General features: G+C 42.0%; 1 protein-coding gene across 2 annotated transcripts in view; it reads right to left on the bottom strand.

Moving 5' to 3' along the window:
• Nucleotides 1–22,640, bottom strand: part of fat1a (FAT atypical cadherin 1a) — a 114,552-nt gene that overhangs the window by 24,596 nt on the left and 67,316 nt on the right. For both annotated transcript variants that reach the window (XM_079813568.1, XM_079813569.1), the window contains exons 8-17: nucleotides 14,659–14,934; nucleotides 14,190–14,400; nucleotides 8,701–12,771; nucleotides 7,802–7,998; nucleotides 7,204–7,357; nucleotides 4,855–5,088; nucleotides 1,855–2,244; nucleotides 1,328–1,542; nucleotides 778–915; nucleotides 549–692 (exon numbers count right to left, since the gene is read on the bottom strand). In XM_079813568.1, the coding sequence (XP_079669694.1) occupies nucleotides 549–692; nucleotides 778–915; nucleotides 1,328–1,542; nucleotides 1,855–2,244; nucleotides 4,855–5,088; nucleotides 7,204–7,357; nucleotides 7,802–7,998; nucleotides 8,701–12,771; nucleotides 14,190–14,400; nucleotides 14,659–14,934 (6,030 nt within the window). The remainder of the gene's footprint in view (nucleotides 1–548; nucleotides 693–777; nucleotides 916–1,327; nucleotides 1,543–1,854; nucleotides 2,245–4,854; nucleotides 5,089–7,203; nucleotides 7,358–7,801; nucleotides 7,999–8,700; nucleotides 12,772–14,189; nucleotides 14,401–14,658; nucleotides 14,935–22,640) is intronic.

Raw genomic sequence — 22,640 nt, 5'->3', positions numbered from 1 at the left:
TATATATATATATATATATATATATATATATATATATATATATATATATATATATATATATATATATATATATATATATATATATACTATTATTTTATATACACTATTGCAGTATGAATATTTTTTATTAGTTTTTATTTTTAGATTTAAGGTTTTCATTTTAATTTAGGTTTATTCCAGTTTCAATTCATTTCAGTACTTCAACATAAAATACGTATGTTTTTTATTTTATTTCAGCTTTTTTCAGTGAATGAAAACTATTTTTTATAGTTTATTTTTAACTGACAATAACAACACTGACTTTTTTTTCAGAGTCTCATGTCCTGAGTGTTGCAGTGTTAGGACACAAGTCAATATAAAGAATTCGGTTCCTTTTATTCTGTCAGATTTTTTTTTAAAGTGTCCTATCTGAAATGCATCAAACTGGTGTCTATTGACCCCAAACCATGACTCTAAACCAGTGTAACTGGACTTCCTGAAGACAAACAAGCATTGCAGTGGAATTATTGACGGTGAAATCACTGTATCGATATACTGTATACTCAGACCTGTATAATGATGCTGTAGTTGGCCTGAGAGAAGAGAGGTGGGTTATCGTTTATGTCTGAGACGTCAACATTGACCACAGCACTGCTGGATCGAGCCGGGCTCCCATTGTCAGAGGCCAACACAGTCAGCGTGTAACCTGAAGTCTAAAAAACAAACAAAATGTCATTATTAGGTTTCAGCAGCCGACTGTCAATGCACCTGCTACTGAGACACCTGAGTGATTTGTACCTTCTCTCTGTCGAGCTGTCGAGCCACCTTGACCTCTCCTCTGACGGGGTCGATGGTGAAAGGACTGCCTTGATTGCCATCAATGATGGAGAAGCGCACCTGATTACTGGATGGACCATCTGCATCGTCGACCATGACCTTCACACACACACACACACACAGAAACACACACCTGGTTAAGACAAAGATTGCCACGGACTCAGGTATGCAACACCCCCGCCTTTCGTCCTTGCTTCGCGAGTCAGTAACTATTGGCTGAGACCCTCAAGGGAAATCAGAAGGCATGCAAGTGAAACAGAGCTGGGTATCAAAGCCTCACTTTCACACTCACAATTTATATTCAGCATGATAAGACATGAACATCTCTAATAAATGACCAGAGTGAGATAGAAGACTACATTTTAAAGATTCGGGTGGGTCGCCAACCTCTGGTTTGACATTGGACTGTGTTTGTTTAGTGTGTGTTCTTTGCTCTGTGTTGATTTTAGAAGATGATGTTACACAGAGACTAAAATCAGAAGTCCTTCAGAAAGAGAAGCCAATGACTCACAGTGAGCACAGTCTTTCCCAGTTCTGCGTCTTCAGTGATCACTGCTGAGTAGATGTCTTGGTTGAAGATAGGGCTGTTGTCGTTTACATCAGTCAGGTTGATGTTCACTGTGGCCATGTCGCTGAGTGACGGTGTGCCTCCATCTGTAGCCTCCACTGTTAGATAAAACTCGTGTGATGTTTCGTAGTCCAAAGGTTCGATAACAAAGACACCGCCTGGGAAAAAAAAGAACAACGAGAGTAAATAAATAACAAAATATTATTCAAGTAATTAAAATATATAAATCATGAATAATTGAATGATGGAAAAAACTTCAAAGTATAAAAGGAATGTGGCACAAGAAGAAACTTGCAATTGTTTATATTTTATAATTGGGATGAAGCACTCCAGGTTCTTTGTTTTGTACGAATGCCATGAGGATTTGGGAGTTAAATCCCAGTTCATCATTTTATGTTTCCTATTTTCTCTATTTGAATCCTCAAGTGCTTCAGGGATCTCAACAGATTCACCAAAGCTGCTGTGTTTACCTGTATGGGGGTCGACGCGGAATGATCCTCTCTCATTCCCATTGATAATGGAGTACGTAATCTCTGCGCCTGCTTCTGTGTCTCGACTGGCTGCGTGCACCCGCAACACCTGGGTGCCCACCGGGATGTCTTCAGCAATGGTTGCAGTGTACTCGCGCCGCTCAAAGACTGGAGGGTTGTCGTTAATATCCAAGATGGAAATACTGACGGTGGTGAGAGAGGAAAGATGGCGCGGGGAACCACGGTCGGTGGCGCGGGCACGGAGGGTGTAGACCGACTGGAGCTCACGGTCCAGAGGACGATCCAGCTGTATGACGCCCGTCTCCTCCTCGATGGAGAAGACACCATCAGCAGAGTCCAGCAGTGAATAGAGGATATCTGCGTTAGAACCTGAACACACACAGAGAACAATGAGATTAATATAGACATTTAAGATGTCTGTTTGTTTTATCACTCTCTCAAAAAAGGAATCTAGTTTAGTACAATTTATACCGCTGCATTGTTAAATTCTTGATTCTGATTGTCTGACACATATACCAAGGCTGCATTTATTTGATAAAAAATACAGTAAAAACAGCAATTCTTAAAAAATATTATATGATTTATTCTAATGTATTCTTGTAATGGAAACTCTCATGCAGTCATTACTCCAGTCTTCAGTGTAACACGTTCCTTCAGAAACCATTCAAATTATGCTAAATTGGTGCTCCAGAAATATTTCTTATTATTACATTTGAAAACAGTTGTGTTGCTTAATATATTTATACAAAAGAACATTATAAAATCCTTACTGTCAATTTTGATACATTTAACATCACTGCAAAATAAAAATATGATTTTATATTTTTACTAACCCCAAATTTTGAATGGTAGTGTAATTATACAGCAGCACTAGCTCTAAACATGACATCTGTCAATTATTCATTCATTTAATAAACAACTAAAACAAGGTCATATTTCTTACTAAGTAAGGAAACTAATTCATAAAGAATGCCAACAGATCAATACATTTCATAAATTAAAAACAGCTTTCAAATCAATGGCAAAGCCTCCAGCAGTCATAATGATTTGCAAGAACCTATAGTTTGACTGTGTCTCCGTCTCATTTGCTTAACTATAATGACTTATAAATTCATCCTACAAAGGATTCAGTGGTGAAACCTCTGGTCCTGTGCTGCATATTAAGAAGTGTGAGTGAGTACCACTTATTGTATTGAGGAAAGCACACACACAAACAAACAATATGAAGATAGACTACACTAATCCCTCTAATGCATTTTGGAGTAAGCCTCATTTGTGGCTTGCTAGTACAATCCTATCTATCAAGACACTCTCTCATTATAGCCAGTTAACACAATCTCTTGTGTTTTACAAAGTTTCAGTCAGACTAAATTACTGGAATCCAGCTGCTTCATGACAGTTCAGTATGATGTAAGTCTATAGATCATTGCATAAACACCCTCTTATGATCATTTCAAGTTTACGGTGCAGCTATTACTATTAGCTATTAGGTTAGTCCCATAGACCTTCGTTGTAGTAGGTGCAGGTAAAACATGTCACGGATGCGGTCTATCAACTACTTTACAACATCAGGAGCTTTCAAAAAGCACCCGGTGATCTGAAGGTTGTTTCAGTGATGCTGAGAAATGAAGGAAGAATAATAGATTGGTTGTGTTTAGGCTGGGCTTAAGTGAAATAGGCCCGGTTTCACAGACATGGCTTAGACTAAGCCAGGATTAGGCCTTAGTTCAATTAGGACATTTAAGTAACTTTTATAAACGTGCCATATAAAAAACATTGCTGGTGTGCATCTTGAGACAAAACAATGACACTGACATATTTTAAGATATCTCAGTGCAAGTTGCTTTCAGTTAAAACTGCTCAAACATGCATTTTAGTCTAGGACTAGCTTAAGCCTTGTCTGTGAAACCGGGGGATAGTGTCTGGAATATACACAGAGCACACAATGTGTCTGTTTGAGGATAGAGAGTACAGAACAAAATAAAGATAAGAGAGGAATCCATGCAAATGGAAATTGGAGCAAATTGAGTGGAAAGTGAATGAGAGATACAGAAAAACAGAGAGGTTTGTGTTCTCTCAGATTAAAGGTCCTGCCCTGTTTGACTGAGAACATCATGTGTGCATGCTAGCTTCCTCTCTAATGTACTAACACAACAGATGGACACCGATGAGCCATACTGTTGCAAAATTTGAGAATATCTTGGGAAACACACACAATACTGACATAAATATATCATTGTCATAGGCATAATTTGAGGGTGGGACATGTCTCCACCACTTTTTGCCAGGGTTGATATTGTCCCCTCCCCACCACTTTTTGAAACATTTGTACCTAATAGAAAAAAAAACCCTCCATTTGTTTAGCAATTCGTTCATGTTAAATAAAAGGCAATCTGGCACTGGAACGTGTTATTTTTGAAATCGTGCTGAGTGCTCGTCGCTGTTATCAGTGGCGGAAGGCAACAGTGTTTTCTTGGCGCTCGTGCACAGACTCTTCACACAGACGAGCATTTCAATCTATCACTTGACGCCATTGTGGAGACTCTATTCGTTACGGTGAATTCACAAAACAAAATGCACACAAATGTGTCCCTGAACTTGGAATACAATCACTGATGATTAGAACCCAGAACCTCTCTGACACACTTAACAAAAGTTCTACCACAAGGTCATTAAGGCACACAAGCATTCTAGGCGAATCTATGTATGTATTCACTAACATGAAGAATCTCAGGACTAACAAGATATTGTTAGTATAGATGCAAGGATGAAACTATATGTTAAACATGACTTCTGTGTTTATAACTTAATCTCAATGTACTATTGAAATTGATTTCTGGACATTGTAATGTTATTTCCTCCTGCAACTGTTTTTGTATATTGTATAAGCACCCCCCACCCGCCAAACGCTCCTGTTCCACCCACGTTGTATAACAAAGTTACGCCACTGATCATTGTACTGGATGCTCGAAATCTTACCTGTGTCCAGGTCCGAGGCATACAGGCGAGCCACGGGTGTGTTTATCTCCGTGTTCTCGAACACAGTGAAGGTGTAGGCGTCAGAGGTGAACTGCGGGGCATTGTCATTGACATCTTCGACTGTGATTTCAACTTCTGCTTCACAAAAGCGTCCGCCTCCATCCAGAGCACGCACCTTCATCTTGTGCACTTCCTCTTCCTCACGATCCAGAGGGAGAAGTGTTTTTAATTCACCTGATAAAACAAAAGCACACTTTACACCGTGTCCTAACCAGATGTGACAAGAATGTCAGAAAAGATAAAAACTCTTCTATGTAAATTATGAGTCTACATAGTTGCGACCACAGAGCTGTGCTGAGCAGCCCTGCCCATTATGAAATTTAATTGGTCGAAAATTGGTCGTAACTGTGTCAGAATGCGTTGCATCAAAAGGTAAAACAATTTGATTGCACAACAGTGTTTCACTTTTAGGAACCTCTGCATTTTTCCAACCCTTTTAATTGAAATTCTGTCATAATTTACTCAAAGGACTTTGTTCATCTACAAAACACAAATAAAGATTTTTTTTTTGATGAAAACTGAATTTTTTTTACATTTAATTGACCATATTTAATGTGATCTATATATGTGCATTGATCAATATAAAGTAATCATGTCGGATTTCATTTACTTTTTGAAGTGTCAAAGTTTTGGTTGCATGTGGAGGGTCAGAAATCTCTCAGGTGTCATTAGAACACCACAAGGATGAGCCAATGATGACAGAATTTTCATTTTTGGGAGAACAAACACTAATTAATTTCCAATATTCTGTGAATTAGCATAAACTCTAGCTTGTAGGCACCCTTATGCTGCTACCACACACAAATACGGCTCTCTCATTCTTCATGTCTGCAAAGTTGCTTTATGTATATTTATTATAGTTGTCTTTTGCTAAAAAAAAATGTATGGGGAGTGAATTTTGAACAACAGCTGGCACTGCACTAATGAACAAGATACAATCCAATTCCATTTCAAACTCTCTCATCTGTCAAGTCAAGAGGACACTCCAAGAATGCCCTTAAAAGAAAAGCTGCGAGCGAGGGAGGGTGACGTCTCTGTCATGAGAAAATGATCTGACCTAATAATTTCAGCAAGGGTGAGCTACATTCCATTGAAGTGGTCACTAATTTAAAACTGCACTTTTGTATGCCAGCTGTTTGGCATCGACCTTTTAGCTGGAGCACATCTCAAGCAGGAATGAATGCAGGGTGTCCAAAAGTTTCCCCTCGAGGGGAGCTAAAATCATCCTTGCACTGAGCTGCTTTATGAAATAGAAAATATTAAAGAGGAGAGGGATGGTGAGAAATAGCAAGGGAGGATAAAGTGCAGTCAACATGTGGGCTGCTCAGAGAGTGAGCTGAGTGAGAAAAGAAGAAAAGGGAAAGTCACCCTTGGAAAAGCAGCCGCCAGCTTCCAGGGGTCTGGCTGGCTCGAACGAGAGCACTCTTGGCATTGCTAACTTGCTATAATGCTCCTCTTCTTTTCCATGATGGAACGAAGGGGAAAAAAGCGAAGAAAACCCTCCGTGCACACTAAACCCACACAGAAGAACAGTAGCGCTCCTTCAGTTTGTGAGCCAGCATTCCCTGCCTTCACACTCAGTGTTATCAAAGAGCCAGTGAGTAGCGCCTTTACAATAGCTTTTGTGTTGTAGCAGTGTGACGCTGTCACAAACCCACTGTTGATTTCTGCTCTCTTTCCGCCTGGAACCAATGTTTAATTCACACAGCTGAGAGACAGTTGACTATAGTTAATAGCTGAAGTGGGGCAACACTTGCTGAAATGTTTATTAAAATATTTTGTGCGAGTATGTTTGTGTGAATAAAACAGGCAAGTAAAAAAATGTAAAAGAATAATACCAGAAACAGAATTGTGTGGTATTCACTGTAAAACAGTAATGAAAGCCCAAGGGTGTACATTTTTCCCTGGAATTATACAAGTAATTAAATTAGAAATCATTATGGTTTTAAATGGAATGTGTTTGACTGCAGGCAAAAGCAAATGGTGCTGAAAATGTTCTGTGGGAATGTGGCATATATTTGTCTGATTGTTGTTTTTGAACAGTTGTGTATATAAAAATGTACATGTAAATATGTAAAAAAATATGTAAAAAATACATATTTGTATAATTTTTCAATAATACTATAGCTTTGACAAAGTTTATAATACATATTGAAGCTGCTAAGGACCCTACCACTGTGTGATAGTGAATGAGTTTGAGTAGGGTCATGGGTACACACACAAATCAAATACACATGACATTTTACAAAAGGTACATTTGGCCTATTCGACGTGCACATGAAAGCGTACCTGTCTCAGAGTCAATGCTAAAGTGCTCTGACTTAGGCCCTAGCAGCTCGTAGGAGATCTGTGCATTGGAACGGATGTCAGCATCTGTGGCGGAGACTTGCAGGATCAGCCTACCGGCAGGAGAGTCCTCCGGGATGCTTTCAATGTAGAATGACTGCAAACAACAGAAAGCAGAAATTACTTCATAAATGGGATTCTAGGGCCAAAAAGAAGAGAGAAATTAAACGAAAGGAAAGAGGAAGAGTTTGGTGGTAATTGTAAAGCCAAATTGAAAAGAGGGCTAAAAGATTTTCACCGCAGGAGTTCTATTAAATTAACATTATTCAAAAAGGAACACAATACGCAAAAGAAGCACATTAGCCCTCACAAAACCCTCTTACAGTACAAAATAGCTCTCTTTGTTTCTTAAATGCTGCATTTCACATAAGGACCTTTTCAAATCCCTCCTGACATTCTCTCTTTCTCTCTAAGTCTCGTCCCATTTAGCATGCACAGTGGGTAGGCAGCACCCTCCCCTTAACTGACAGAATCAGACTACATGACATTTTGCTGCAATACACTTCCCACACACACATACACACAAAACTAACATTCATACCTTCTCACAAATTGGGCTGTTGTCATTGGCATCCAAGACCTTGACTTCAACTACAGCCTTGGCTGTGAAGGTCCCGTCAGTGGCCGTAATGTTCAGCAAGTAATTGTCCCTCTCCTCCCTGTCAAGAGGTTTCCGCACCGAGACCTTCCACTCGCCTTGAGTATGCTCAATGCCAAACTGCCCCAAGGGGTCTCCACCTTTAGAGAGCAAACATAAGAAATGTCAGTCAAACTAACGAACGTGAATGGCAGATAAATTGACTATGTATTTGGGTGGTTTCCTGCAGATTGTGTAGTAGCTAGTAATGCCTGAGTTTATATCTGCTTCTAATTCACAGGATATTGTGAGATATCTGTGCAATGAATAATCTACAGCTTCATAAAGCTTCACTTCTTGTTTGCTTGGACTTCACAACAGTAACACAAAGCGTCTATGTAAATAAGTGGCAGTGTGACTTGTTATGCCAATTTCTGTCATCACTCTACGATCAGGCGAAGATGAGTGGATGTAATGAGACCGTTTTCTGTGCCAGGAAGGGCTCATCTCATCTCTGGCTTGGCATCAATGTTCACGCTAATTAATTATCACCAGAGCTGAAACATTCCCGTTTTTTTTTTTCAAAAGTGTCATTGGGAAAATTATCCAGTTTTCAATTTAGAATCTCTTTGTGATATAAGTATTGTATACACAGAAATCCCTTAGAATGTGAGAATTTGATAACACCTCATAGAATATTTAGCTTTGAGTGGCTTCCCACAGATCATTAATTGTTGGTACTATAAATTATTCTATTATAAACTAGTAAATTTAAACTATCCTTTTAAATTAAACTCAAATGATAATGGTGGCATGCAACTGCTAACATTAAACTAGAAGTACAAAATCAACATCAGACCTACCTGTGATAAAGTAGCTGATTTGCTTATTATTGTCCTCTGTGTCCAGGTCTGTAGTGCTAAGAATGGCAATGACTCCACCAGGTGGGTCATCTTCGCTTACTGTGCCCTTATAGATCTCTGCTGTGAACCTTGGTGGGTTGTCATTCACATCTACCACTGTGACATCCACCTTGGTACTGGCCATCAGCTGTTCTTTGTCTCCACGGTCGGTTGCTAGGACTGAAACAGTGTACTTATTTCTCTTCTCACGGTCAAGTTCCTTTAACGTGGTAATCCATCCAGTTTCACTGTTGATGGCAAACAATTCAGGTATGTCCCTTGTCTCTTGGTTGGGATCGAGATTGTAAACTACATGGCCATTAGTGCCTGAGTCCAGGTCTGTGGCCTTTACCTGTATAACAGAAGTGCCACCTGGGAGATTCTCCACCACGAAAGCTTCATAAGGGTTTGATTCAAAGAGTGGTTGATTGTCATTGACATCTTTGACCTGGATGCTAATGTCCACAGCAGACACAACTTTACTACCATCATATTCGCTTTGTGCTTGTAGAGATAGCTGATACCATTTGGTGCTCTCATGGTCAAGCTTCTTCTCAAGCTTCAAAGATCCTGAGTTGGGGTCAACCACAAATACCTCATCCTGGTTGCTCTCAAGAGTATTCCCTTTCACCAAGCTGTAAAAGATTGGCTGATCACTTTCGGCCTGAATGACATCTATTTCTGAACCAAGAGTAAGATCTTCATCTATAGCAAATCTGTAGTGGGACTCTATGAACTTTGGCACTGGGACCTCAGGAGCAAGAATCCTGACATAGACGGGAACAACAGAGGACTTGGTAGGATTTCCGCCATCTTTTGCTCTTACAAGAAAAGTGTAAATTTGGTTCTCCAATCCAATGAGGCTTTCCTTTGTTACAATGACACCACTGAACTGGTGGATTTCAAAATTCTCCTCAACATTGTCTGTGTCCGCTTCAATAGAATAGGTGATGTCTGCATTACTACCTTCATCCATGTCAGATGCTGCAATCTTGAGTATGGTTGTTCCTCTTGGCACATCGGAAGCAACATTAACTCTATAATCAGCAGCTCTGAACTGAGGCGCATTATCATTGATATCTGTTAAGATCACATTTACAGTGCAGAAGCCAACTTTGCCACCACCATCTTTAGCAATTAAAGAAATCGGAATCACTTTCTCCAATGCGTTCTCTCGGTCAAGACTCTCCAAAGTAAAAATCTCTCCATTCTCAGAGATTGAGAACTTGTCTTTGGCAATGTCATTGACGATATGGTAGGTGAGTCTTCCATATGTGCCTGAGTCATCATCTGTCGCTTGAGCTTCAGCCACCATTGTTCCAACCGGTGAGTTCTCAAGAAGCTCAACCACATAATCCACCTGGTTGAAGGTAGGATTGTGGAAGTTAGCACTAATAACATTGACCTTCACAATAGCTGAGCTTCTGAATACACCATCTGATACAGACACATTGATGTTATAGAGAGATTCCATGTGGGGTTTCCGGTGGTTTGATATGACTATAGCCCCAGTCTTTTGATCTATAGCAAAGTTTTGCCCTTCATTTCCTGATATAATTGAGAATTCAAGTTTACCACTATCTGAGTTGTCAGCATCGGAAGCCTGAAGCTGGGTGACAAAGTGGCCACGGGGGGCCAGTTCACTGACCGTAGCTTCATAGACATTCTGTGAGAACACTGGAGCGTTGTCATTAAGGTCTGTTATATCAATTAACACTATGACCTCACTGGAAAGGGCAGGCACTCCACCATCCACTGCTCTAATCATCAGTTTATGTGAGGGTTTTTCTTCACGGTCAAGCATTTGAGTTGTCCAGATTGTGCCTGTGTCGCGGTCGATGCTAAAGTAATAAGAGCTCTTGTCTTTATCTTCAACAATCTGGTAAAAGAGCACTTTATCGTTACCAGTGTCAGCATCTGTAGCTGAGACTTGCAATACAGACGTCCCGATCACTGATGCTTCCGAAAGACTTGCATTATACAAATTGGTATAGAACACAGGTGGGTTGTCATTAACGTCTTCCAAGATTATATCAACAAAGACTTCACTTTTGGCACCAGTTAGCGAGTCGGTCGCCCTTACGCTAAGTTTATAGGCTGGGTGGGTCTCGAAATCCAAAGGCTTTACAACCTGAATGACGCCAGTATTGAAATTGATGGAGAACTGATTGAGAGGGTCCCCTTCTGTGATTGTGTACACTATTCTAGGGCCTTCTGAGTCATTAGCCTGAATGTGTACAATAGGTGTTAGTAACTGTATGCTCTCAGGGATCTCCAGACTGTAGAAGGCTTTCTCAAACACAGGCATTGCTTTGTTTACAACCATTATTGGCACTTCAACAGATGAGGAAAGTGCTGGTTCACCTCCATCTTTGGCTACAATGGTGATTACAAATTCGGTGTTAAGGGAGTCTTTCTCAAGCTTCTTTGTAAGTGAGATTTCACCATCCATGCTGATCTGAACAAACTCATTTAACTCCTGGAGATGGTAGTTGATCTCAGAATTTCTGTCAATATCTGCATCAACCGCAGTCACTTTTGTGATGACATGACCCACCTCAGTGTCAACCTGAACCATTGCCTGATAGGGTAAATTGACAAACACAGGTGGGTTGTCATTGACATCCTCAATTATCACAGTGACAAGGACATGGGCTACATCAGATGACTTGTCTTCTCTGGTCACCTCAACCACAATATCAAATACGCCTTGCTCTTCTCGATTAAATGGTGTGCCTGTAGAGGAGAGTACTCCAGAGGTACGGCTTATTGTGAATCTCTTATCAGGGTTCAGAATGGTATAAAACAAAGGTTCATTGACTTGGTTTCCCACTGCAGCTATTACAGCTAAAGTCTTCTTTTCTAAGGAGTTTTCTGGCACAAAGGCCTTATAAGATTCTTGGGTGAACCTCAGAGTACTCTCCTTACTCTCTCTGACATTTATTTTTACTAAAGCTGTTTTAGAAAACCTGCCATCAGACACCCTCACTCTGAGCTCATACCTGCTTCTAAGCTGAGTGACATTTTGAATAGTGATAACCCCTGTAACCGGGTCCATTTTAAACTTCTCTCCAATATTGCCCTCAACAATAGAGTGAAACAGCCTTGAATTTGGACCAGAATCTGCATCTGTGGCATTGACTGTGATCACTTCTACTCCTTTGAAAGTTGGCACCAAGACTGTGGTTTCATATAGATCTTGGCTGAACTGAGGCGGGCAATCATTGACATCCAGGATCTCAATAGTCACGTTAGCAGCCTTCTCTGCAAAATGACGAGGGATTCCCATATCGTGGACTTGAACAGAAAAGCGAAACACAGATCTTTGCTCATAATCCAATTCGCTGATGGTTCTGACTGCACCAGTGCTAGAGTCGATGGAAAAGTAATTATGGGCAAATGGCTCAACAATCTGATAGACCAGCCTTGAGTTAGCATCACGGTCAGTGTCTACCGCACGGATGACAAGTGGTATGTTGTCTTTGGTGAGGACTACACTGTTGACTGGAGAAGACTCGCTGACCATTCCAGTGAACTCATCTTGAATGAATACAGGTGCATTATCATTCTCATCCTTCAAGTGAATCAGTAGAGTAGTGTTACTTGCCAGACCGGCCATGTTGGTTCCTTGAATGGTTAGTTTGTATGAAGGAATAGTCTCGTAATCCACAACCGAATGGGTCACAACCACTCCAGAGTTGGGGTTGATGTCAAATGCTCCATTCATATTTCCGTCTTTGATCTGATAAAATACTGATGATTGGCTGTTGGCGGTAACCAAACTTACAAAGGCTCCAGGCAAAGCGGTTTCGCTGACCTCAGCAGAAAACTCATTCTCTGAAAATTTAGGGATGGCATTGTCAGAAATAGTGACAGTTATGTCAACAGAAGCAGTAGCACTAAGTGGTGGTATGCCTTTGTCAGAGGCTTTAACAGTTAGCTCAAAATGGTTCTTGTTGCTACGGTCCAGCTCCTTTGCCACAGAGATGGTGCCCAGGATAGGATCAATGGCAAATGAATTGGCGACATTTCCTAGAAAGAAATATGACAAAGATGCATCATTCACTTGCCAAAAGATTTCGATTTTCATTTTCAGAACGCTTTAGAACTCATTAATTTAAAATGTTGGTGTAAAACTTGGTGCTTTTTAAGACTAAAGTGAATAAAAATAATGGATGCATTGGTTCAAAGTAAAAAATTACATCCTTTTGTAAGCATGAATCTCTTTGTTTTGCTTTATTTATACAGAATATTTGCAGTTTGCAGTTAGTCGAGCAAAGTAAGCGGCTGTATTGCCTTATACTAATCAGCTGCCTAAGTGTCAATCATTCAGTATGTGATCTGAAAAATGTTTGCAGTCTCACACACACATATACAGTACATTTCAATTAGATTATGTCATCTCAGATATTTCAAATAAGTGCATTCTCAAAAGGCCACTTGGCGTAATTTCTGTGCTATGCTCTGCTTTCAAAACTCTCACACAGTTTAGTTTAGTAGAGCTACCAAAATCATCAGAGACATAAATCACCCTGCAAACTCTCACTTCACCCTGCTGCCATCTGGTAAGCGCTTCCGTAGCCTGATGGCAAAGACTGAAAGACTCAGGAGGAGTTTCTTCCCCCAGGCCATCAGACTCCTGAACTCAGTCACGTGACTTCACTTCACCCCGCACACGCATAAACATCCAGTTTAAACATTAACATTCACATACTGCCATTGCACTGCACTTTACGTTCCTATTGTTACTGTGTAACAACCTGTAATAAACCTGTTTGCACATCATACTCCTGTTTGCACATTATACTCCGATTTGCAATTATACCTATTGCATGCACATCATACTTCTCTATATATAAATATATATATATATTTTATGTTAACCACTTATTTTTAAGTCTACAGTTTATCTCACTTATCATATCCACTTACTTTATATTTTATTTTTTTTATTTTATTTTTTTATTTTTATCTTATTTCCTATTTTTATCTTACTTGATTTATTTATAACTCTACTTATGTTAATACTTTTTATTCTAATTTTATTCTATTCTATTTTAATTTCCCTTGTGTTCTTGTAACTGTTATTTGCACTGTCCATGGAGCGGACCTGTTTACATTTCACTGCCAGTTGTATATTGTGTATATAACTGTGTATGTGACAAATAAAACTCTTGAATCTTGAATCTTGACTGCAAGATCCTTGGCTGCCACATTCAATATCTCCCACTTTTCAACTCTAAGTGGCCAGCATGGGCCGCTCCTGTGGCTCTCTCAACAATATTCCATGTTAAAACTAAGACGACATGATAGGATTTCAAACTTATGGTCTGTTTCTACTTTCTTGCCTTTTCCCTGTTCAGACATTTCATACATTATTGTATACATATGTAGTTTCCTGGGCAAATTGGATTAAAGTCAAGAGCAATCAAATCAATCAGATGGATTACCTGACTCAATGCTATAGATGATCTCAGCATTCTGGCCTTTGTCTTTGTCAAGAGCAGAGACCTGAAGCACTGCAGAGCCAATGGCAGCAGATTCAAACACACGGCCCACATATGGTGAACCAGAGAACCAAGGTGCATTGTCATTGGTGTCCTGCACATTTACAATCACACGCACCAGATTCCGCTTTACAGGAATGTCCTGATCTCGTACCTGCAGTGTGGAGGGCAGAGGAAAGGGTTAAAAAAAGCAATTCTCCAGTAATTTCAACACTTTAATTACCAGCTTATGTGAAACACATTAAACACTTGCAAGCCCTTAGGATAGTCGCCTCAATGTCTAATGAATTAAAGCAAATACAAACTGTCAGGATAGTTTAGGCTGAGGGATGGCTGACTGGCTGAACATTTCTAAATCAGACATAAAAATGAATTGGACAGATGATGTAGATAGCAGACCACATGATCTTACCATGACAGTTAGTGTGTGCTGGTGCATGGTTTCATGGTCTAGTCTCTCTGCAGTGTACAATACTCCTGTTCCAGGATCTAGTCTGAACTTGCGTAGACTGAATGGGTCAGTGCTGCTGAGGAGGGTGAAGGTAAGCTTGTTCTTTTCATCCTGGTCATTAGCTGCAATCCGTAACACCTCTGTCTCAGGTGGGGTATCTTCAGAGACATTTACTTCATACTTAGACTTAGAGAACTGAGGACGATGGTTGTTGGTGTCAATCACTTTAATAAGAACCTGTAAAAACATACAATAAAAAGTAAAGTAAATAATTTAGGAACTGTAAGGCCTTGGTAAATGTATTTACAGTGTAACAATTTATTTTCATTAATAAAGATATCAAGTTCATTTCAGGGTACATTTGAACATTACTATGATCATTGATCACATCACTGAAATTCCATGAGGAATAGTTAAAACCATTATATACTAAACAAGTAAAATATCTGGCTTGCAGAGACCATTGTAAGAGGGGCAACAGAAAGAGAGTGAGAGACTGACTACATTCTAAAGGCCTGTACACACCGGGACGAATATCGCGCGCGCTTATCGCCAGTGTTTTTCGTGACGTTTTTCGGCGCGTCTTGAGTGTTCACACCCAAGCGATTTTCACTGGTGATGCGCCGAGTGAACGTGCATATTCAGTAGATGCGCTCCCGGTACACAAGGTGGTGCTGCGGCACTTTACGCCTCTGACACTCGCTTGTCACACAGAAGAAGAAGAGAGACAGTATTTACGTGCTTGCCAAAACCATAGACATATTATGTCTATGGCCAAAACCATTCACTTTTTAAAAACTGGCGAGCAGCATTAGCTCATCTTCTTCTTTGTCTACTTACTACTACTTCTTCGTCGTATCAATGTGTGCTCGGCAAGAGCGTTTTGTGCTTGAGCGCCACCAAGTCGTGTTTTAATGTCACTTCAGCAGCTCCAGGCACGTGAACAAAAGCGCCGATCTCATCGGTCAGCCAGTTTTTAAAGCGCCGCGTCAAAATAAAAAAATGAACCCAAGGCGTTTTTTTTTTTTAAATGACGCTTTTACGCCTAGTGTTTTGTGCGTCGGTGTGCACACTCACATTGGGGCCCTTTGTTTAGTCACAAGGCGTTAAACGTCGGCGATAAACGTGCGCGAAAATCATCCCGGTGTGAACAGGCCTTAAATGTACATCCATATAAAACATAAAATCATATACACACCCATATACAAATTCGCCAAGGATGAAATTATTTCAGCATTTCAAAACTGTAGGGCAAACTGTTAATTTACGAAATAGAGGAAGATCAGTAAGGATAGGCCAGTCTAACAGCCAACTAATTGTCCAATGCATTTGACTAGTCTGTTTATCTACATTTATCTATGTTTTTAGTATGGATGATTTCAGGGAAGTTGGGTGTGTAAATTCTACAGCCATCAAAGCACAGTTTTTCTAAGAAATATTCAACAATATATTTCTAGACAATTACTACTAGATTTCAAATTACCTGCTGTGAGCAAGGTTGTGCATAATATGTAGGTCTCTGATTGTTTGTGAGGACTATGATGGCTATATGTAAATTTGAATGAAAAGTTAGTTATCCGCTTGTTAAGTCGTGACGGAAAGTTTGGGATAATTTTTTGGAGTACTACAGCACCCTATGAGTGTATATAAGCACTATGTATATTTGAGATTCAGTCTATTATTTGTAGAATATCTGTCAGGTACCTCATCTGATCAGTGTTTAGATGTCATGATAAACCAGCCTAATTATATAGAGCATATTTAAGAGTCAGGTACAAGTTGTTCAGACTACACACAGACTATTGCTTTTAAAAAAAGGTGTAGATTTGCACATCATGACATTGCATTTAATTTATGTTTGCGGTCTCATACCTCAGGGAATCAGAACTCCTATCATGGCTGCTTTGATATTGACTGAATCAATTCCTGTAATAACTCAATAATTCAATCAATAATTGAAATGTCTGGTTACTTATGACTTATTCAGCAAAGAATGTTAGCAAACCAACATGAATCCAAATGATGTGTGGCTGGTTGTGATAATGCATGTTGATATTATCTATGGTTAGGAATGATTGTATCGTGAATGCACTGGGATGTGTTTCATTAACAGTTAAAAGTCCTACAGCGAGTGAAATGCCAAGGTTATTCCACTGCATACTTATGAGCATTTTGACTTTTCAGCAGTACTCAATACACAAACATCTTGTCTGTAGGCTAATGCAGTAAAATAATGTATGAGTTTTCATTCTGAGAAACAAAAACACATATACCAACTGTGTGCACACATTTATTGTCTTTTTCTTTATTTATTTTTTCTCCCCAGAAGTCAACCATCCATCTATTTGGCTTCTGGTTGCAGATAAGTGAGTGGACAGGGGGCTCTATACTCAACACAACCAGAGCTGCTATAGATTGAAAATGTGTGTGTGCTTATATGAGCTGTGTTTATACAATCAGACATACTTTTATAAAACCAGGATGGAGAACAAAGGGGTGAAATGCATTGAATTATAAGAGTTCAACATGCCAGCCATCAGGTGGTGCTGTTTTACATAAGAAAAAAGGTTACAGCTCAGTGGATCCACTGATTCCAACTTGAATCCACAGAAATAGATTGGCCCCATATGTGTCCCTCTAGTGACATATGTTTTCAAACGACTGAAAGAGAGGGAGTGAAAGTTGGAATATGAGGGACGGTTTTGAGATGTTATAGAGTTACGACTGAATGAATTTACCAATCAGCAACCGTAAAAGAGTGCCTAGTCTGAAAAGCCTGACGCTTTATTCTAAGCATCATATTTGGTTACAAATATTTTATAATATTTTAATGAGCATATAATCTAAACTTGGGCTGTACTAATACAGTCACATATTAATATATTACAATACATTAGATCCTTTTATCAACATTTTCATTTATGTGCATATAATTCTAATTCCTAATTCATATATTATAGTTCTTTACATTTCAGAGAGCTGAGTTACTGAAGAAGCAGGTCTTATAAATAAGCATCTCTCCAGCCATTTCTCAATGCGGTCAGAGTCTCTTTTATGAGGCATCGCACTAGACAAATCAAACATAAAACTGGTACTGATGATTGGCCTATGTTGTGCATTTGCCGCAGTTTCAGTCATTATCGAAATATGCTATAGTAATGCATCACCATGAATTGGATTTATTGTATATCTTATCGCAAGGTACTTGCCAGCTCTACTATAAATCATAAACGTCACAAAAACATTTGCCTTATATTAAACATATAACATATACATCTAACTACTATTCAGATTTTTTCGTGTGCAATGTAAAAGTCTGTACAGTCACTTTTGAACAATTTAATGGATCCTTGCTGAATAAATGTATTAATTTCTTAAAAAGCAAACAAACAAAAAACTCATATTTACCACAAACTTAATCATATAAAATATAATTCACAATAAAATAAGACATTTTTTAGTCAGACATTCTGATTCACTATAATCTGTAAAACATTTCATTTTGGAACATATACTTCTCAACCATGTTTGATGGATGCAGCATATATATATATATATATATATATATATATATATATATATATATATATATATATATATATATATATATATATATATATATATATATATATATTATATATATATTATATATATATATATATATATATATATATATATATATATATATATATATATATATATTAGTGCTGGCAAACGATTAAAATATTTAATCGCGATTAATCGCATTAATGTCATAGTTAACTCACAATTAATCGCACATTTTTATTTATTCTAAATGTCCCTTGATTTCTTTTTGTCCCATTATTTTTTCTTTAATGCTCTTATCAACATAGAAAAGTGGATCGGCTTGCTTTGTTCAAATGTTTGTTTTATTGAAAACAACATTGGCATACTTTAGTGTTCGATTTCACACCAACATTCTCACTTGGAGCAAATAATCGCTCACACAATGTAACACTGCCCATCAATAAAAGGGTGAAACAAATACTTTGTTGCACAAACAGCCCCTTCAACAGCCCTTTCTAAGGGATCAAAACAGGGTGATACAAAATAAAATTACAAAGTGCACATGCAAGGTAAACTAGGACTCCGCCTATAGTGCAGTTAAACCAGGGGTCGCCAACTAGCGGACTCCGGTCCGAATCCGGACCGCGAAGCCTTTTGACGTAATGAAACAGTTAACGTTGCAATGCTCAGTTACTACGTTCAGACCCAGACGCGCGGTCAAGCATGCAGTGAAGAAGAGACTGATGGTGCCTTCACACCGGACGCGAATGACGCGACATGCACGCCGCTTAATCCGCGCCGCACAATGTCTATTTGCGTCTTTGCATTGACTTAAATCACTCGCGCAAAACGCTTCATTCGCATCTGGTGTGAACGCACCATCAGAGCAGAAAGCAGCGCTCAAGACAAGCACTTTTAGTTGAAGACCCCTGAGTTAAACCATGGCTTAATACGTTTCTCATTTCGGCGTCTCACGCTTGCCATCCACGTCTACTCTTTTAATGGCCCAAACGAGTGCGGGCAGCCGCAGCGTGCCTGATGTTTTGTTTCCGGTCTAGCTGCATCCGGAGTGGTGTTGTAGTTTTTCTAACGTTACTAGTTGTTGCAACAGCATGTGAAAAAACTACAAAGTTTGTTAGAACAAAAAGAACGTTAATCTCGCGATAAAAAAATTGACGCCGTTAAAATAGGTTTGCGTTAACGTCGTTAATAACGCGTTTAACTGACAGCACTAATATATATATATATATATATATATATATATATATATATATATATTACACATACAGTTCCCTTTCGTTCAGTCACTACGACGTACGTTAGTGACTAACGAATGGGGGGTTTCGCTTAGAAGCCAATCATCTTCATCGTATTCAACAGCGCCCAATGGCAGTGCCAATGCCATGGGCATGCGGAATTTGCATGCGTAACTCCGCCCCACCTCGTGGGTATATAAGGAAGTACGCTGCGAACATCGCATTATGTTTCTGCTTTGGAGCCAAGAGGATCTCTTCACTCCTACAAGCCTGATCTGAGTCATCGACAGCTTTCGAGACGAGCAGCTTTCCAGAGGCGTTGGTGTTACGGCGCGTTCCAGTGATCATCATACTGCCTGCCTGCTGATCTGCGCAGTGGTCCGCTAGACAGCTGGTGTGTGGTCCCTGGGCGCTTCGGCGTTCTCTGCGAAGCTTCCTCTCATAAAAGAGCTTACACGTGACGCGTCCTTTTCAGGATGTCTCGTCCGTGTACTTCTGGGTGTGGTCGGTTGCTTTCCTCTTCTGATGGGCACGAACACTGTCTGATATGTTTGGGCTTTCAGCATGCTCAGACAGCGTTCGCGGATGAGTCATGTTCTCACTGCGGGAACATGACCATCGCAATGTTGCGGTCAAGACTCCATGACCTTCGTACTGAAGTGAGAGTCCCCTCTACCACACCCCGATCTACTGAGTCCCAGAGGCCCAGTACTTCGGCTGGTGGTCAGGGTGACTTGACGGTTACGGTGTGGAACAAAGCCCCGACGCTCATGCCTCGGGCCACACCCCCGTCTTGCACATTGCAACCCGCGAGTGTTCAGATGCAGATCGCGGGGCCGGCTCCGGCCCCCCCGCGCATCTCATTTGGCGCTCCAGAGGAGGATGCGATGTCGATCACCGCATCACAAGGTGGGCTCGAGTCCTCTGGAGATGACGACTCGGCTGTGCTGCCGCCCTCGGGCGTGCCAGCATTGCCCGAGTCAGATCCAGAGCTGACAGCCATGTTGTCTCGGGCAGCCGCGAGTTTAGGGATCGAGTGGAACCCTCCACCCTGTCCCGAACGCTCAAGGCTCGATGATTGGTTTTTGGGGGCTCGCGCTGACACCCGTCAGTCCTTGCCCTCAATACCTTTCTTTCCCGAGCTGCATGAGGAACTCACGCGGTCCTGGAAGTCCCCGTTGTCTTCCCGTGACCGTTCACTGACTTCCTCCGCCTTCTCCGTCCTCGATGGGGCGGCAGCTAAAGGGTACACTGGGGTCCCTCCAGTTGAACGTTCTGTTGCGATGCAACTGTGTCCTCAGAGCGCTTCAACCTGGCGTGGTGATCCTAAGCACCCCTCCAAAGCCTGTCGATTCACATCAACCTTGGTGGCGAAATCGCACAGAGCCGCGGGGCAGGCTGCCGCTTCGCTGCATGCCATGGCGATCCTCCAGGTCTACCAGGCCAGGATCCTCAAGGACATGCACGAGGGTGGAGTTGATCCGGGGCTCTTAAATGAGCTGCGTGCCGCCACCGACCTCGCTCTCCGGGCGACGAAGGTGACCGCACGCTCCCTGGGTCAAGTGATGTCCACAAATGTGGTCCAGGAGCGTCACCTGTGGCTGAACCTGGCCGATATGCGGGACACCGAGCGAACCCGGTTCCTCGATGCCCCCATATCCCAGGCCGGCCTCTTCGGCGGGGCGGTTGAGGACTTCGCCCAACAGTTCTCAATCGCCCAGAAGCAGACTGAGGCTATTAAGCACGTACTGCCCCGGCGGCCAGCTGCTGCCTCCACCCCGCCGCCGGCGCAGTCAACTCAGTCTGCTCCACGCCGAGGACGCCCTCCTAAGGCTCCCGCCCCTCCCACCCGGTCCAAGCAGCAGCCTTCACCCGGGCCGGGTCGCGGAGGAAGCCGTAGGAAGGCGTCCAAGTCCCCTCAGGCCGCCCCGCGCCCCGCTAAACGCCAGGCCAAGCGGCGCTCCTGAGACGGACGGCTCAGGGATGGGAAATTCTTTCGAGGAGATGGTAGCAGGACCACTCCTTCCCCCGGTGGAGGGCCGGGGGAGAATCCTTTGTTCAGCTGCTGGCCCCCGGGTCAGCAGCACCCTATGTTGGTCAAAGAAAGAATTAACACTCCCATCCCTGAGCCCACAGAGTCCGGTGATGACGGTGCGCGCCACCCACGGGTCCCGCCACTCGCATCCCACTCTGTCGCCAGCCTCCTGGCAGAGCAGACCCCAGTGGAACGCTGGTCCTTCCCTGGTCTCCTCTGTCAGGACGCAGCTGTCAACCGTGCCCCCGCACCGGGACGCCCCACAGCCTCCCATGTCCGGGCCGGTGACGCTGCATCGCTGCAAGCCCACACCGGGTACGTCTGTACACCGTATGACCCCGCTGGTGCAGTTTCTGGATGTCTGGCTTCAGCTTCCAGGGCTGTCCCGCTGGGTCGAGCGGACCGTCAGGCGCGGCTATGCGATTCAGTTCGCACGGGTTCCTCCCTGCTTCCAGGGAGTCCGTTCCACCATGATCGGGGCCAACGCCCCCGTCATGCAAGCGGAGATTGCCACCCTACTGGCGAAGGGTGCGATCGAACCTGTCCCTCCAGCCGAGATGAATTGCGGGTTTTACAGCCCGTACTTCATTGTACCCAAAAAGACCGGTGGGCTACGGCCAATCCTGGACCTGCGCATCCTGAACCGTTACCTTCACCGGTTTCCGTTCAAGATGTTGACAGCGAAACGCCTTTTCGAATGCGTTCGTCCTCACGATTGGTTTGCAGCGATCGACCTGAAGGACGCCTACTTCCATGTCTCCATTTTGCCTCGACACAGACCGTTCCTACGGTTTGCTTTCGAGGGGCGGGCATATCAGTACGCAGTTCTACCATTCGGGCTATCTCTGTCCCCTCGCGTCTTTACGAAGATTGCCGAGGCAGCCCTTGCGCCCCTTCGGCAGCACGGGGTCCGCATCCTGAACTACCTCGACGACTGGCTCATACTGGGTCCCTCTCGAGAGCAGGTTTGCGGACACAGAGATCTGGTGCTCCATCACCTAGCCCGTCTGGGCCTTCGGGTCAACTGGGAGAAGAGCAAACTTTGCCCCGCGCAGAGGATCTCTTTTCTCGGTATGGATATCGACTCGGTCGCCATGTGCGCGCAGCTTTCGAGCGAGCGCGCG

Source organism: Gobio gobio (genome assembly GCF_949357685.1).
Source record: "Gobio gobio genome assembly, chromosome: 3".
Classification (NCBI taxonomy): Eukaryota; Metazoa; Chordata; class Actinopteri; order Cypriniformes; family Gobionidae; genus Gobio; species Gobio gobio.
This window is presented reverse-complemented; position numbering and strand designations above follow the sequence as displayed.